Genomic DNA, 17,105 nt, shown 5'->3' with positions numbered 1-17,105 from the left:
CAGTTGGAAAAAAAAAACGTCTTTATTGTACAAAATGATGACAGGACAGTCTGTACAGTCGTAAAATCTACTTGATTGTGATATTGATGATGCTCACATCTTCATACGGCTTGTCGGTCTTGGGGTTGACCTTGACGTTGGAGATTCTCTGGACCACCTCCATTCCTTTGGTAGTTCTTCCAAATACTGTGTGCTTGTTGTCCAACCATGGCTGTTAGAAAGATTAAGACAGATTAAGAGAAAATTACCAAGAAAAGAGAATCTGAAAACACTAAACAAACAGTACATTCAAGTTACATTCTTCTGTAAAAAAAAAAAAAAAAAAAGTTTAGATTTAAAGGTTGTTTTACTCCAGAAAAATGTCTCAGGATTGGCCAAGTTTCGTTTTCTGCATATGCTGTTGTTACAATAGTTAATTTATTTTTTTTATTATTGGAGTATAGTGCTTAGAGCAGCATTTCAAGAAGATGTGAGAAGAAGATTATAACATCGCTTCCATAATCTGCATTACTTGTAAAGTGGGCTTTTATATATATATATATATATATATATATATATATATATATATATATATATATATATATATATATATATATATATATATATATATATATACATACATACAGGTGCTGGTCAACGAATTAGAATAATTTGAAATAGTGCAATCATGAAATTCTTTGAATGCATTTTTTGTGCAGAAAGCAAATCAGGTGTTCACCGCACCTGTCCTACTCGTTAGACCAGGGGTCACCAACATGGTGCCCGCGGGCACCAGGTAGCCCGCAAGGACCTTATGAGTAGCCCGCAGGCCTGGTCTAAAAATAGCATTTTTGTTGCTATTCTTTTTTTTTTTAAATCACAGTTGCATTGATGTAATTTTAGATTATATTACATTAATATTAGCTTAGAGATAGCCTATAGTTTATATATTATTATACAATATAATGTAATATAATATGTAATATTATATTAAAATATAATATAAAATGTAAACACTTGCAGAGATTTATAATAATAGTGTTGCCTATTGATATCTGTGTCTTCACATAGATGAATGTCATTAATTATTAATAATAACATATAATTAAAGGTAAATTGAGAAAATTTGTAATTTCACGAGTGTGTATCAAACTGGTAGCCCTTCGCATTAATTGGTACCCAAGAAGTAGCTCTCAGGTTCAAAAAGGTTGGTGACCCCTGCGTTAGACTAATCACAGAACTCGTTACCTGGAAAAAAATTTGCTCAGCTGAGCTTTCCAAAAGGCCCATTTAGCCCATTCAACTGTGACACTGTTGTTTTATTGAATTAGAATAATGGAGAAACCGTTTCATTGAATTAGAATAATTTTTATTATAATTACAATCATCACTTTCTCAGTATTTTGTGGCTGCTCCCTTGGCTTGTATGACTGCCTGAAGTCTCCGCGGCATCGATTTGACCAGCTTGTCGCAAGTTTCCGCACTCACAGCTTCCCAGGCAGTGGCGATGTTCTGCTTCAGTTGGTCCAGCGTAGTAGGCTTTCTGTCGCGAATTTTCTGCTTGACGATGGCCCAAAGGTTTTCAATGACATTGAGGTCAGGCGAGTTGGCCGGCCATGCCAAAACTTCAAGCTGTTTTTTAGTGAACCAATCTTTGGTCGACTTTGCCGCATGAGCCGGTGCAAGATCCTGTTGAAATATGAAGTCTTCTTCCCGAACTGTTCCTCAACAGTCGGAATCAGGAACGTTTCCAGAACATCTTGATATACGGCAGCATTGACAGTCTTCTTGAGGAAGCAAAGTTTCCCTACACCTCGAGCCGACATGCATCCCCAGACCATAACGCTCTGGGGAAACTTGACGGATCTTTTCACGCACTCATGGTTGTAGGTTTCGCCACCACGACGCCAGACACGAGGACCTTGGTCACCGAAGGAGATGCAGAAGCGTGATTCGTCACTGAAGACCATTTTCTGCCAGTCTTCAGCAGTCCACTCGCCGTGTTCTTTGGCCCACTTCAGCCGTTTCTCCATTTGTTTCTTGTTCAGCATCGGTTTTACTGCTGGAACGCGAGATTTGAAGCCGAGTTCGCGCAGACGACGGTAAGTGGTTGATCTGGAGACGTCAGCGCCGGTCTGCTTGTTCCACAAGTCGGTGAGCTCGGAAGTGGACTTGAACCGGTTGCAGACTGCGATCTTTCTCAGCTGCTTGTTGTCGCGAGCAGAAGTTTTTCGGACGCCGGAACAGTTGGTGCGCTTGCTGCAGTTTTTCTTGAGAGCTTTGCAGACGGAAGACTGGCTGATGCCGAGCTGCTCAGCAATTTTAGTTTGGGTCAAGCCTTGTTGGCGAAGGGCTTGAATTTGAGCCACTATTCCGGTTGAGAGGTCGCGCTGCTTACCCATGATTGATTTTACAACTTAGAAATTCTACTCAACCCTGACTTTATACTGCACAGTGAACACTCTTCACAGAAAACAAAAATTCGAGCATTTATTCTAATTCAATGAAACGGTTTCTCCATTATTCTAATTCAATAAAACAACAGTGTCACAGTTAAATGGCCTAAATGGGCCTTTTGGAAAGCTCAGCTGAGCAAATTTTTTTCCAGGTAACGAGTTCTGTGATTAGTCTAACGAGTAGGACAGGTGCGGTGAACACCTGATTTGCTTTCTGCACAAAAAATGCATTCAAAGAATTTCATGATAGCACTATTTCAAATTATTCTAATTCGTTGACCAGCACCTGTATATGTATATGTATATATATATATATATATATATATATGTATATATATATACGTATATATACATATATATATATATACGTATATATATATATATATATATATATATATATATATATATATACGTATATATATATATGTATATATATATATACGTATATATATATGTATATGTATGTATATGTATGTATATGTATGTATATGTATGTATATGTATGTATATGTATATATGTATATATGTATATATATATGTATGTATATATGTGTATATATGTATGTATATATGTGTATATATGTGTATATATGTGTATATATGTATATGTATATATGTATATATGTATATATATATATGTATATATATATATGTATATATATATATATATATGTATATATATATATGTATATATATATATATATATGTATATATATATATGTATATATATGTATATATATATATGTATATATATATATATATGTATATATACGTATATATATATATATATATATATACGTATATATATATATATATATATATATATATATATATATATATATATACATATATATATATATACATATATATATATATACATATATATATATACATATATATATGTATATATGTATATGTATATACACACTGCTCAAAAAAATAAAGGGAACACTCAAATAACACATCCTAGATCTGAATGAATGAAATATTCTCATTGAATACTTTGTTCTGTACAAAGTTGAATGTGCTGACAACAAAATCACACAAAAATCATCAATGGAAATCAAATTTATTAACCAATGGAGGCCTGGATTTGGAGCCACACACAAAATTAAAGTGAAAAAACACACTACAGGCTGATCCAACTTTAATGTAATGTCCTTAAAACAAGTCAAAATGAGGCTAGGTATTGTGTGTGGCCTACACGTGCCTGTATGACCTCCCTACAACGCCTGGGCATGCTCCTGATGAGGTGGCGCATGGTCTCCTGAGGGATCTCCTCCCAGACCTGGACTAAAGCATCCGCCAACTCCTGGACAGTCTGTGGTGCAACGTGACGTTGGTGGATGGAGCGAGACATGATGTCCCAGATGTGCTCAATCGGATTCAGGTCTGGGGAACGGGCGGGCCAGTCCATAGCTTCAATGCCTTCATCTTGCAGGAACTACTGACACACTCCAGCCACATGAGGTCTAGCGTTGTCCTGCATTAGGAGGAACCCAGGGCCAACCCGGTCATGCTGAAGGATGTTGCAGGCAGCAGACCGCTCTCCACGGCGTCTCCAGACTCTGTCACGTCTGTCATGTGCTCAGTGTGAACCTGCTTTCATCTGTGAAGAGCACAAGGCGCCAGTGGCGAATTTGCCAATCCTGGTGTTCTCTGGCAAATGCCAAGCGTCCTGTACGGTGTTGGGCTGTGAGCACAACCCCCATCTGTGGACGTCGGGCCCTCGTACCATCCTCATGGAGTCGGTTTCTAACCATTTGTGCAGACACATGCATATTTGTGGCCTGCTGGAGGTCATTTTGCAGGGCTCTGGCAGTGCTCCTCCTGTTCCTTCTTGCACAAAGGCGGAGGTAGCGGTCCTGCTGCTGGGTTGTTGCCCTCCTACGGCCTCCTCCACGTCTCCTGGTGTACTGGCCTGTCCCCTGGTAGCGCCTCCAGCCTCTGGACACTACGCTGACAGACACAGCAAACCTTCTTGCCACAGCTCGCATTGATGTGCCATCCTGGATGAGCTGCACTACCTGAGCCACTTGTGTGAGTTGTAGAGTCCGTCTCATGCTACCACGAGTGTGAAAGCACCACCAACATTCAAAACTGACCAAAACATCAGCCAGACAGCATAGGTTCTGAGAAGTGGTCTGTGGTCCCCACCTGCAGAACCACTCCTTTATTGAGTGTGTCTTGCTAATTGCCAATAATTTCCACCTGTTGTCTATTCCATTTGCACAACAGCAGGTGAAATTGATTGTCAATCAGTGTTGCTTCCTAAGTGGACAGTTTAATTTCACAGAAGTTTGATTTACTTGGAGTTATATTGTGTTATTTGAGTGTTCCCTTTATTTTTTTGAGCAGTGTATATATATATATATATATATATATATATATATATATATATATATATATATATATATATATATATATATATATATATATATATATACACACACATACATACACACATCAGGGATTAATCTCCCATATTCATATATTCATATTTATATTCATAACTCCCCTTACTAACAATTTCTTAGACAATATAATGTCAAATAATGAAAGCCTAATTCTACAATGCATATTGAACATTAGTTCCTCATGAGTTATCTCAGGAATTTTTACACTAGTTAGTTTTTCTGAAAAGCTGTTTGACATTTTACAGAAGTTAATTAAAGATTTAAAGTCTTACAGTGGGGACCACAGTGACGAAGAACTGTGATCCGTTGGTTCCTGCGCCAGCATTGGCCATGCTGAGAGTGTACGGCCTGTCGTGCCTCAGAGTAGCGTGAAACTCATCCTCAAACTCTCCTCCCCAGATACTCTCTCCTCCCATGCCTGTTCCTGTGGGGTCTCCTGTCTGGATCATGAAACCCTGTTCAGACAAACAGATCAGAACATTAGGATCACACATCCCTCTGAACATTTCAACCTGATTAAAGCCAAATTCTATTATTATTACTGCATTTTTCACACTATAAGGCGCACTTATGTATATTGTATGTATATTTTCTGGCCTATTTTCATACACATGGCATAATGGGCGCATTTAGGAAAAAAATAAGGATTTTAAGTGAGCCTCACAGTGCGTAAAAAGGTTCCTATGGGATAAGCAAGATTACAACGGATGTTGAATTTTACAATATTAAGAATAAACAAACAAACAAAAAAAAAACATATGAAACAAACAATTTAACTTAAATTAAGAACTAAACAATGGTAAAAGAAAAGCTGCTGGAAAACGAACTGGTGCTGCAAACCCCTGCAGTGCCCCTGTATACCTTGATAACTCGATGGAATACGTGTCCGTTGTAGTAACCATTCCGGCTGTGGACACAGAAGTTTTCCACCGTTTTTGGGCACCTGAGAATTAAACCATTAAATGATTAATAATGACTGCAGCGTATTCTGCTTAACTAACAGCTTAAAGTAAAAAAAAGAAAAAGAATAATAGCTTAAATGCATATAAATACATACTCCACAGGAAACAGTTTAATGTGGACGTCTCCCATAGTGGTGTGGATGATGGCACTGTCCGAGACCCTCTTTGGCCCTTCTGCCTGAGTGGCAGCCATAACCTCCTCTTTAGACGGCTTTTCGTTGAAGACATCTCGGTCAGATTCAGCACTCTTGGTGTCCTCTGGTTCTCTTTTTGTAAACTGTTGGGAGTGTAGAATTAAAAAAAGGAAAGAATAAGAGCATGGTTTGGGATTATTGGAGCTGGGAAACTATAGCAATATTATTACTATAGCATTTATAAGGCTGCACGGGGGCTTAGTGGTTAGCACGTTCACCTCCCAGCACTGGGGTCTTAGGCTCGAGTCCCTATCTGGGTGGAGTGTCTTATGTTTACCTTTGTCTACGTAGGTTTTCTCTTCTCCTCCCACAGTCCAAAAACATGGAGATCAGGTAAATTAGATACTCTGAACATAGTACCCAGAATTCTCTAAACTGATCCGGTGTGTGTGTTTAAGTGTGTGTTATTTATGTAAGTTTGTGTGTGTGTAAATGTATGTATAAGTGTGTGCCCAGATATGGGTTGACACGCTGTCCTGGAAAAAATGCTGAAGTGCCCGATGCAATCCTACAGGTGGACGGTTGTTTCCAGTTGAGAGTATGCTGTGCACTATTGGCTGCCGCTTCTCACCAGTATGTGGATGAGAGCTGAGTATAAATGGTTGTGTTTATATATATATATATATATATATATATATATATATATATATATATATATATATATATATATATATGTATAAATAAATGTTTCAATATACCATATTTTTCAAACTAATAAGGTGCACTTAAAATCCTTTAATTTTCCGAAAAAGTGTAAGTGCGGCTTATGATCCGGTGCGCTTTATGTATAAATTCTACCAGTCAGGTATTAAGCAGAGTAAAGTCACTCCGCTGAAGTGCAGTGTTATAAGGCAGAGTTTTCAGTGAAGTTTCTCCAGTACTAAGGCTGGGTGCAGCAGCACTAGCATTAGCTAATATTACATTAAGCATTTATATTCCACTTAGACAAAATATTGGTAATCTAAGATTACTGTAAATAAACAGAAGCACTTTATTCATCCAAATTAAGAGTTTTCAGGAGAGAAATCTGTGTAGATTAACATCCAGCACTCGTTTGACTTTGAAAAATAATGTTTTTTTTTGGTTTTTTTTTTTTTTACAGATTTGCATACTTTTTTCCAGCTTCCCTATTAGAAGGGAAACATGGCAAAACCCTTGCTTACTTTGACGTAGGCTTCCTTACTAGTGTTGTTTATTGCGCCTTTAATTAAAAAAATACAGTAAGTGTAACTTTATTCGTATTACTGGTATAATAGGAAGACTGAGTGGTTTTGTATGTTCTACTCCTATACTCAGACTTTTCTTTGTCAGTCTCTCTAAATGAACAGAGGAATTCTTACCATGTAGAAGCGGTTCTTCTTGAAGGCTGTGCAGAAGATGGTGGGGTCAGCACTGGTACTCTGTAAAGCTGGGTTATCAGAGGCTTTCATCTCTATGGTGGGAGCTGCCTTCAGGGATTTTGCCACCCCCTGAAACAGACTCAACTGCACCACACGTATGTTCTCCTGCTTCCCGAAGATGCGAACGCACCTGAGCACAAACACAGAAAGTGATTAAATTGTTTTTCTTATTTATTTCTAACTTTTTATCAAAATGTCTCACCAATTTACAAGGCCAATTACCCAACCCACTCATTAGGACTCTTTCTATCAGTAGTGATGCCCCAACACATGGGTGAAGGGATGAAGACTAGCACATATTTTTTAAAGAATGTTCCTTTGATTGAAACCACTGGACCAATTCCTCATTTCAAGCCCTGAGCTCCAGCTGAAAACACACTCCTGTACACAAACACGAGCTCAGATCATCATATACTGTACCTGTTTGTCTCCACATTGATGACCTTGATGCCCAACATGGTTCCATAGAGCACAAAGTGGCCCGTCTCATCAAAGATGATGTTGGTCAGGCGGATCCCGTCCACCTTCTCCAGCTCTCTCTCCACAGCCATCCTGCGGCCAAACTCCATATCTGGCAGCTGCTGCCTCATCTGCTGCAGCTCTGTGAACATCTGTACATTTTCAAGACATAGTTAATTAATAGTTAAGGAAACTGTCTATTTAAAGCCAGGACTTGTCACTTATTTTTTGTCTAAATAATTAAATTTAAAAGTTACAATATGTCTTTAAGCAATGCCATAGAAATCATTTTTGGTCCCATGAAGAACTGAGCCCAAGTTTCCCAAAAGCTGCTTAGCATTAAGAACAACTTAACATGGAGTAAGAGACTGCTCAGTGACATGCTCACTCCACCATTGCAGAAACATCTAGAGCCCTATATGGACAGGATTTGTTTCTCAGGAGGACGTCTGTGAAAAATACTTCACACTTCTACTCAGTGCTACAACTTTTGCATCCGGACTGCAATTAAAAAACACAGAAGCAGTGAGTTTTTTTTGGCTTTCTTAGTCACGTGACATCACGTTCAGTAGCTCCTCCATTTCCACTCGTTGTTGTGTTTATGTGGAATTATGCGGAAACGTGCACCCAAAATGTAATTATGGTGGGTAGCAGTGGACAAATAACTAATTTATAAAACACGAGCCGATGAAACTCAAAAGATATGGATCCAGACGGCACTAAAATTACCGGAGTTGAGTGAAAAACAGTAGATAATTCAGCCTGTAATTTTCTCAGAGGACGACTGAGCAACACACATACATGGTTGTAAAAGAGAAAATTACCCCTAAACTAATCCTGTCTGCATAGGCTTAGGAAGCTTTTGCAAAACACACCTCAGTTTTTTTTTTTGTTTTTTTTTTTTTAAGATTTTAAAAAGATTTTTTTAAAGATTTTCCAATAAAAATGGTTCCTTATGTAACCAAAAATGATTATTAATGATTCTATGGCATCACTCAGACAACACATTACAGCAGTTTTACTTTTTAAAGTTAGAAGTTGTCATAAAACAAAGCTGAGTCACTTTAAACAGGTCACGTTGTATTGTATCTTTCCTTTAATCAGGATTGGCTTCCTTTCCTTTAATCCTATGCATTGTCATTGACTTTACTTCCCCTCTGGGATTAATAAAGTAACTCTGATCTATGTAAAAAAGGCAGAAAATTACTTACCGTTAGAGACTCATCGAACACTCTCATCAGCTTCCCCGTCACGAAGCGGAAGATTCTCACTTTGCGGTCAGTGGCGATAGTGGCCATCTTTTTACCATCTTGAGAAAACGCCAGGCTGGTGGGATAGGTTTTACATTTCGCAAATTCATACAAGTCTGTGTCAGTCTTATACTCCCAGTCCACCTGTCTGGGGAATTTAAATTCACTGGGGAGACCCGTCCAGTACTCCAGCATGCCGGCTCTGTCCGCCGAGACGATCACTCGATATCTGGGGTTGAGGCGAATCTGAGAGAGTGGAGAGGTGTGCATCTTCTCAAACTTGTGCAGCGGATCATTGCTTCCACGACCGTCGTAGATGAAGATCTTTCCAGTGGACTTCTCAGAACAGGCAACGGTCGAGATCGCATCTCCTGGATTATAGATCCATTCACACTGACCAGGGTGGAACCTAACGGACAAAAAATAAATAAATCAAGAGTGCTGATCATCGTGGATGTACTGGTGTTGAAATGCATTTGATTCAGTATCTTTGGTTGCTGCTCTGAAGCTGCTTAACTGATGCTATGGTGTCCCAGATGGGTGTTATGCTCTTCCACATTGTTTTGCGTTGCTATGCGGTTTCTAAGTAGCTGCTATTGTGTCTTCAGGATGTTTGATGGCTTTTAGGGGGCTGCCAGCCAGTTGCTATAGATGATGGATGATTGCTGACAGGGTGTTTTTATGTATTCCCTCTGTAAAAAGGATGGTCTCTAAGTATTGCCTAGATGTTTGCTTTGATCTCTTACATAATACATGTTGGTAGTGTTCTGTATTTTTTGCACTATAAAGCGCACTATCAATGAGCGTCTATTTTCTGGTAGGCGCGCTGGATTATAAGGTGCGTTAAAGCAACACTAGTAAGAAACAGGGGGGGGTGTCGCAAGGGTTCCCTTCTTTTGATAGTGCTTAGCGCTAGTAAATGCTGCCTGACAGCACTACACTAAGGAACCCTGAGTGTTCCGGTAAGCCAGGGCGATATTAGCTATCGGTTCAGTCCGATATACTTACCTCTGAGTGGCAAAAAATAAGCAGAGAAAGAGCTAGCGCTAAGCGAGATTAGCGGCTAATGCTAAAACTGCTCCAGCCTCCTTGCTGGAGAAACTTTACAGAAAATCCTGTATAACGCTGTACTTCAGCAGAGTGTCTTTACTGCTCCTTAATACCTGACTGGTAGAATTCATATAAAAGGTGCACTGGATTATAAGACACACTGACGATTTTAGTGAAAATGAAAGGATTTTGAGTGGGTCTCATAGTGCGAAAAATACAGTACTAGTATTATGAAAACAATGACATTTCTGCTTCTACATAAAGCGTTGGCAGCAAAATGCAGCAACCCCCTACTCATCCTTCTTTACAAAAGTAAAGAGCAACATCTTACCCAAGTTTGAGCATGTTGATCATGTCAAAGTTCACAACGTCAAAAACCTTCATAGCCTGATCATCACCAACAGTGCAGAGCAGAGCCCCCTCAGCACTGACCGAAATACACTCGATCACACCTGGAGACAAGCACATTAACAAGGTCAAAAACTATAGAACAGTTACATCATCATACAATAACTCAGAGCAATACTGAAGTATTGTTAAAACATCTAAATATATAGTGAATTTGATTTAGCAATATTCACAAAAATTCAATAAACATTAACTGAAAGCCAAAGCAACACACTCAGGTGGCTCCGGAAATGCTTGACAAACTCAATTCCCTCATCCTCCTTCTTCTTCCAGAACTTGACATGGCCATCTTGACTTGCTGTAATAATAAAGTCTGTTCTGTGGGCATAAAGAATAAAAGACATTAGTACGTGTGAATACTGTACTCTCAAAGGGAACAGCAGTGCATATTGCATGACAGCTGCTAGCAGTGTGTAAGCAAAATTGTAAAAGTTATGACGGTGACAGTGTTTCTCATCTGGGGTCCTGCAGTACTACCTAGTTCTTAAAAACATGTGGGCTGGAAGCAAGCTTTAAAATCACTGACTTACAACAAACTCAGAACAGTCAGCTTCATACATTTCTGAGTAAAATTTGTTAAAGACTAAACAATACAAAACAAATTACAAAACTAAAAACTTACAGAAATCTATTTGAGGTAAACCTGTTGAAAACAACTTACTTGGAGCAGGCAATATGGGAGATTATGTCTCTGTGCATGTAGCTGCGTTCATACATGGCTGCGGAAGGCAAGTTGTCCAGATACACTCTTTCATATTCGAGAACTGCAGATAAGGAAAAAAAGGATGATTATGCAGCAAGTTAGATTTTGGGTGATTATGTAAGTTTATATATATTTTTTTTAAAGGAATACAATCTGTGTTTCCTAACAAGTTCAATATTACATGCTGAATGACATTTAATTAGGTTTAAGATTAGCATTTTAAATGTTGGAGTAGAGGTGGGCGATATGGCCCTAAAATAATATCACAATATTTCATGATATTTTCACAATAACAGTACTCTTGGCGTAATGACAAAACACTGAATTACAAAAATATTTCAAGAATACACTTTTGCAACAAAATTTAATTTTAATTTTATTGTTGCATACAATACAGCACACCTCTAACTGAGATATTAAACAATAAAAGAACTTTATCAGATTTGTAACAGAAGTCAATTATCCAGAATGTCATGATACTAATATTGCACTCTATATATCTCCATACATCCAGGATTAAAGTAGAATAAATGATACGGTCAGAAATCTATCTCTAGTAGAAATATAATGGGAAATGAGAACAGTGTGATTTTTTCTTTTGATGAAAACAGCAAAAAGGTAGTACCCTGACGTGATAATTAGGGGTGGGTTTTATGGTACAAAATGTCTGGATATAATATCGATCACAATATTAAATAATGTTGGCGATATTATTGCGTCCGATACGATATGGCTGAGACTAGTTGGGGACCCCTGATCTAAAGTATAAAACATATTCTGGTCTGTTTAACACTTTCTGTTTACAGACTAATTCTGCAAGTGTAACAATAATAAAATTTACTACGTCAAAAATCATAAAAAGAAAAAAAAACACAATGAATGAGAAGACGTGTGTCCAAACTTTTGACTGGTACTACTGTAAGTTAGTGGTTACATAATTTTGTGTGTCAAAATCACATAAAAGCATAGACTTAATTGTTATAAATGTAAATAACAATAACAGAAAAACACAAAAATACAAAGTAAGTCTTATGGTTAGCGTCTTATTGAATCTATCGATTCCACCTTAAAAGCTGCAGCTGGTCCAGCCCCGGTCTATACAGCGCCGCACTGAAACTACAGCATTATTTAAGGTGGAACGGAAACTACAGCTGGATCACTCTAACCGAATCGTCTTTATTTTATAAAAGCAGTTCAGGTAAATAAGCTCACCTTTTCTTTTCTTGGTCTGAACAGCCTCAGTGGGCAGGGGGCCGACCCAGCCTTCATCTCCGTCCTCCTCCTCCTCTAGTTTTCGCTTGTTTTCTGAGCTCTCCCGCTCCGCGTCCGCAGCCATGTTTCAAACACAGCGTTCCTCGGCGGCGTGTTCCCGGACTGAGGTCAGTCAGCTCAGCCGCCGCTGCAGCGCCTCCTCTCGGTACGGAGCTGTAAAACCCCCTGTTGATCAGACCACACAGCCTACAGCATGATTCACCAATTCTAAAGATCTTTGCATTCTGTAATTCCATTAAAAAGGTAAAATCTGGCCTCACTTGATTTAAACAGTCATCACTGGTTATTTACACCTGAACTTCCCCCTGAATAAACATTTGGTAAAGACGCTCTGTCTCTTTATATCTCTCAGTTTGTATATAAAAAAACTCTCTTAAATTTACATGTATATGTATGTTAAATGGGTTTTTGAAGGGTATTTAAAAAATTGTTTGGTTTGTATTCTATAAAAGTGGGTCACTACTTAAGTGACTGTTTCTATTTATCTATCTACACACACATTTGCTGCTTTTCCAGACAGATTTTTGCTCATCAGCTATGTTTATGACTTCTAGCTCAAAGATAATTATTTTGTACAAAAATCTTCTTTAATAAACACACTGCATAAATAATATACTGGTTAAAAGTAAATAGTATTAATATGATCAAATATGCCCGCTAGGTGCATTATAACTAGAGTACCACTAGATGTCGCTGCAAAACTAGTTAATGCCCCTCAGGGAGGTATATGCGTTTTTTTTTTAGCCTGTTGGGATTTCAGTGAGACTCAAGAAGAATGAGCAAAACAGAGTGTGTTTTGTTTATTTACAGACGGGTTTATTAAAAATAGATAATAAATAGACATATTTGTTCGTTGTTTGTAAGTTGATTAAATAAATCATATAAAACTCACATACATATTAACTGTACATTAGTTCATATTCCTCAGATTAAAGGAGCAAACAAACACAAATGAATAACAAATACAAATACATATTAACAAAGAAACAAACATTTCCAAACAAACAAATAAATTAGGAATACCAACCTACTGTTTTATATGCTGCAAAAAGTACAGAATTACCCAATCAAAACACTTAAAAAAAAAATATATATATATATATATATAGTATCAGTAGCACTGCTGTGAATATTTGATTGGTTCAGCTCAAATAGTGCAGTAGCCAGTAGCCATGTTGGGTGCATCTGCTCCAGAGATTCCTATTCTTTTGGCAAAACCCACAGGGACTAGAACAGAAGATAATTATTTACATACTTGTATGTATTATATTTTACACACACACACACACACACACACACACACACACATATATATATATATATATATATATATATATATATATATATATATATATATATATGGGGTCTTGGGTACCTTCCTAAATCACATAAAAAATGCTCTAGTGCAGCCATGCTCTAATGTCTGAGTTGCTGTTGTTTCTGAAGCAGTAGGAGGAGCCTAAGCAACTGCAATATTTTAATAGTCTTTTTATATGTTCAATTCTGGTTGACAATAGGCTTTAATTGGCGTTATTTGCAACAAAACATAAAAAAGAAAACCCATTCTATCCATGGATGCAGGGTCTAAAAGCGTTAGGTTATATTAATATGACATAGCCAAAAGAAAAAAATAAATTAAAGTTTTTGATAATAATGACTCCTCCACTCTTTTATAGCAGAGCGCCCCCACGCGCCACACCGCGCCACTGCAGGGGGACATGCGCGCTCCACAGCTGCACTGACGTCACGCAAAACCTCCCGGCGCTGCGCAGCTCGTGCTTTAAAGCGGCGGGGAGAGACCGGTGGGCAGCTGCACCGGCCTGCCTGCCTTCAGCTCTCCTGTAGCTTCTTCTTTATCTCCGTATCTGCTGTATTTTACCACGATCCTGCAGCAGCACGAGCCTGCAGCAGCACGAGCACACACACTAAACAAGCAGACACACAGCAAACAACCTGGAAAACATCAACACAACTACAACAACAACAACAGCAAAGTGAACTACACAGCTGCACACGTGCTAATGAAGCATATGCAACCTGTTCCACAGTCTGGAGTCTTCATGGATCATTAATGGAGCTTGATTTTTTGGGGGGGCATGTCCGTGCACCCCTTGCATTCCCGTGCACGCGCGATCTCCAGTTCTTCCTGCACCGGGACGACTAGTTTCATTCTCATCATCCAGTCGGCATGAAGAGTCACAGAAGAGAGGACTGCAGAAGAAGATTGCACTGGGCTGAAACCCACTGTCTGCATCCTCTACAGTCAATGTAGATGAAGACGGTAAAACTACTACTAATGTTTTGTTGCTCTCTGGTATAGCAAAGCAAATTCATTGCATTGCAATGCATTCACACAGCAAACTAACTAAACTAACATAAATGGCATGCATGAACGGACACTCATTTTTAGGAATGCATTTATGCTATTGATGCTATAGCTTAACGAAGTATGCACAGCAATGCTTAGAACGTAAAAATGAACCTAAATGACAAGATAGTTTTAATAATTTTTGAAAAATTTTCGTGCTTTTCAATTTAGTAATTATTCTGTAGTTTGCTAGAAGTTGATGTACAGATGTGTTATCTAGGTTAATGCAGGAGCTTCAATAACTACTATAAATGATCACACCTAATGAAATATGCACAAGCAAATCACTTCATTTTTTACCACAACAATATAACTTAGCATCAATACAAGTTTTTTTTTTAATCTATACACTTTATTTGGCAGTGGTGTATATATATATATATATATATATATATATATATATATATATATATATATAGTGTTATCTGCACAGCAAAAGTAATAATTTGCACAATTACAGAAAATTCCATCAATTTCACAGTTAAGATTACCAGCTATAAGTTATTAAAAATGTATTTCACTTTTAGTTACATTACTTTTTTTGTAAAATCACAGGATACATTTTAATAAACACTTTGTTATTGCTATTTTAATCAGTTTTGTCGATTATATTGACTAATCGTTGCAGCCCGTGGCGTAGTTCAATACTGTAGGTTAAGTTTACTGGTAAAATATTTTTTTTATACCCTAGTGTAAAAGCTAGGCATGTAACGTTATTTAACTTATCTTAGTGTATGATATGAAAAGTTATCAAGGCTTGTTATGTAGTTATCTAGTACATTCACTAACTATTAGTAATAATAATTGCTTAGCTAGCCAATGAAAGCAATTCGAGCAAGTGGCTCGAGCGACGGGAATTTAAATTTTGTCGGTTGGGATTTAAATTTTAACGGTACATTTAATTAGTTAGCTAGCTTAACTAGCTGCCTAGGGTTAACAAAATTTGTCATTTTTAACGTTTTTGCTTAATTATGTCAAGTTTAAGATGGTAAATAAGTTGTTTTCTGTGATTTAAAAGCTTTTTAACCATCTGTTTTTGTAGCTTAAGCAGATTTTTGCTGAGGTAACTTTCACTCAAAAGTGACGGCTAGAGCGTCGTCGTTGCTCTTGCGGTAACGTTACGCTAGTTTAGAGAGTTTTCTTCGTATTTAAGGGGCCAGTGTAATGTACTTGGGCCGGTTGCCAGCTGTCTGGGTCAGACACGTTTCAGACACCCAGCCAGACTCAACTACTCCACTCTGCCGTCTGGGGTTTTTGGTTCATTTCTTTCAGAGGCAGTGAAATGTGGAGCCGGTGCTTTTCTAGCGCTGCTGCCTTCGCGTTAACGCAGGCTGCTTCTAACAGAGTAGTTTGGGTTAATTTCCTAACTTCTCGCAGAGATTTGGCATTTTTCTCCTTCTGGTTGACACTTCGAATGATCATCATTGCTGCTCTAAGGGTGAGTTAGCAGCTTTTTGTCGTTTGGACTAGTTATTAGTTGTTAGGTTAAATGGTTAAGTTAGTTAACTTAAATGCCTTGACTTTAGCTGATATTGCTGAAAATACATATAGCTCTGGAAAAAATAAGAGACCACTTAAAAATAACCTCCGGAATATAGTCAAGAGGAAGATGGATGATCACAAGCCATTAAACCAAGGTGAACTGCTTGAATTTTTGCACCAGGAGTAAAGTCATAAAGTTATCTAAAAGCAGTGTGTAAGACTGGTGGAGGAGAACATGCCAAGATGCATGAAAACTGTGATTAAAAACCAGGACTATTCCACCAAATATTGATTTCTGAACTTTTATGAATATGAACTTGTTTTCTCTGCACTACATGAGGTCTGAAAGCTCGCCATTTTTCATTTTCTGCAAATAAATGCTTTAAATGACAATATTTTTATTTGGAATTTGGGAAAAATGTTATATAAATAAATAAATAAATAAATAAATAAATAAAACAATGTTCAATTTACTCAAACATATACCTCTAAAGAGCAAAATCAGATAAACTGATTTAGAAAATGAAGTGTTCACTTACATTTTTTCCAAAGCTGTATCTAGCTAGCACAGCTTGCTTTTAACCCTTTCAGACCTTGCATTTATTACAATAGACATAATTTATTTTCTTTATTTTTAAATGTTTTGTTGCACATAACACTATTTAAAAAACGCTGTTGTCCACCAGAATAGACCATGAACCATTA

The 17,105-nt window shown here is 37.7% G+C and overlaps 2 protein-coding genes across 3 annotated transcripts in view; one reads left to right on the top strand and one right to left on the bottom strand.

Annotated features, from left to right (window-relative positions):
- Nucleotides 1–9: 9 nt before the first annotated feature.
- ppwd1 (peptidylprolyl isomerase domain and WD repeat containing 1) lies at nt 10–12,663 on the bottom strand. Its single transcript, XM_022681198.2, has 11 exons — nt 12,491–12,663; nt 11,237–11,339; nt 10,790–10,893; nt 10,499–10,619; nt 9,079–9,526; nt 7,829–8,019; nt 7,349–7,538; nt 5,910–6,091; nt 5,714–5,795; nt 5,125–5,307; nt 10–211 (listed from the first exon to the last, which is right to left on the bottom strand). The coding sequence occupies exons 1-11, from the start codon at nt 12,612–12,614 to the stop codon at nt 68–70; spliced, it is 1,872 nt and encodes a 623-aa protein (XP_022536919.2). The 5' UTR covers nt 12,615–12,663; the 3' UTR covers nt 10–67.
- Nucleotides 12,664–14,342: 1,679 nt separating this feature from the next.
- The window catches only part of adamts6 (ADAM metallopeptidase with thrombospondin type 1 motif, 6), a 69,610-nt gene continuing 66,847 nt past the window's right edge, over nt 14,343–17,105 (top strand). The window contains exon 1 of one of the 2 annotated variants that reach the window (XM_022681196.2): nt 14,343–14,831. The gene's annotated coding sequence lies outside the window, so the exon portion shown is untranslated. Of the gene's footprint in view, nt 14,832–15,813; nt 16,357–17,105 lie in introns of those variants that run through there. The other variant, XM_022681197.2, reaches the window with a different exon arrangement.

Source organism: Astyanax mexicanus, chromosome 20, assembly GCF_023375975.1.
Source record: "Astyanax mexicanus isolate ESR-SI-001 chromosome 20, AstMex3_surface, whole genome shotgun sequence".
NCBI lineage: Eukaryota > Metazoa > Chordata > Actinopteri > Characiformes > Acestrorhamphidae > Astyanax > Astyanax mexicanus.
This window is presented reverse-complemented; position numbering and strand designations above follow the sequence as displayed.

Excerpts from the sequence above, each read along its gene's own strand:
- ppwd1 (XM_022681198.2), bottom strand. The coding sequence starts at position 12,614 with ATGGCTGCGGACGCGGAGCGGGAGAGCTCAGAAAACAAGCGAAAACTA. Across the intron at positions 10,620-10,789 it reads GCATTTCCGGAGCCACCTGA|GTGTGATCGAGTGTATTTCG; the intron begins GTGTGTTGCTTT and ends GCTTGTCTCCAG. Across the intron at positions 5,796-5,909 it reads ATTAAACTGTTTCCTGTGGA|GTGCCCAAAAACGGTGGAAA; the intron begins GTATGTATTTAT and ends TTTAATTCTCAG.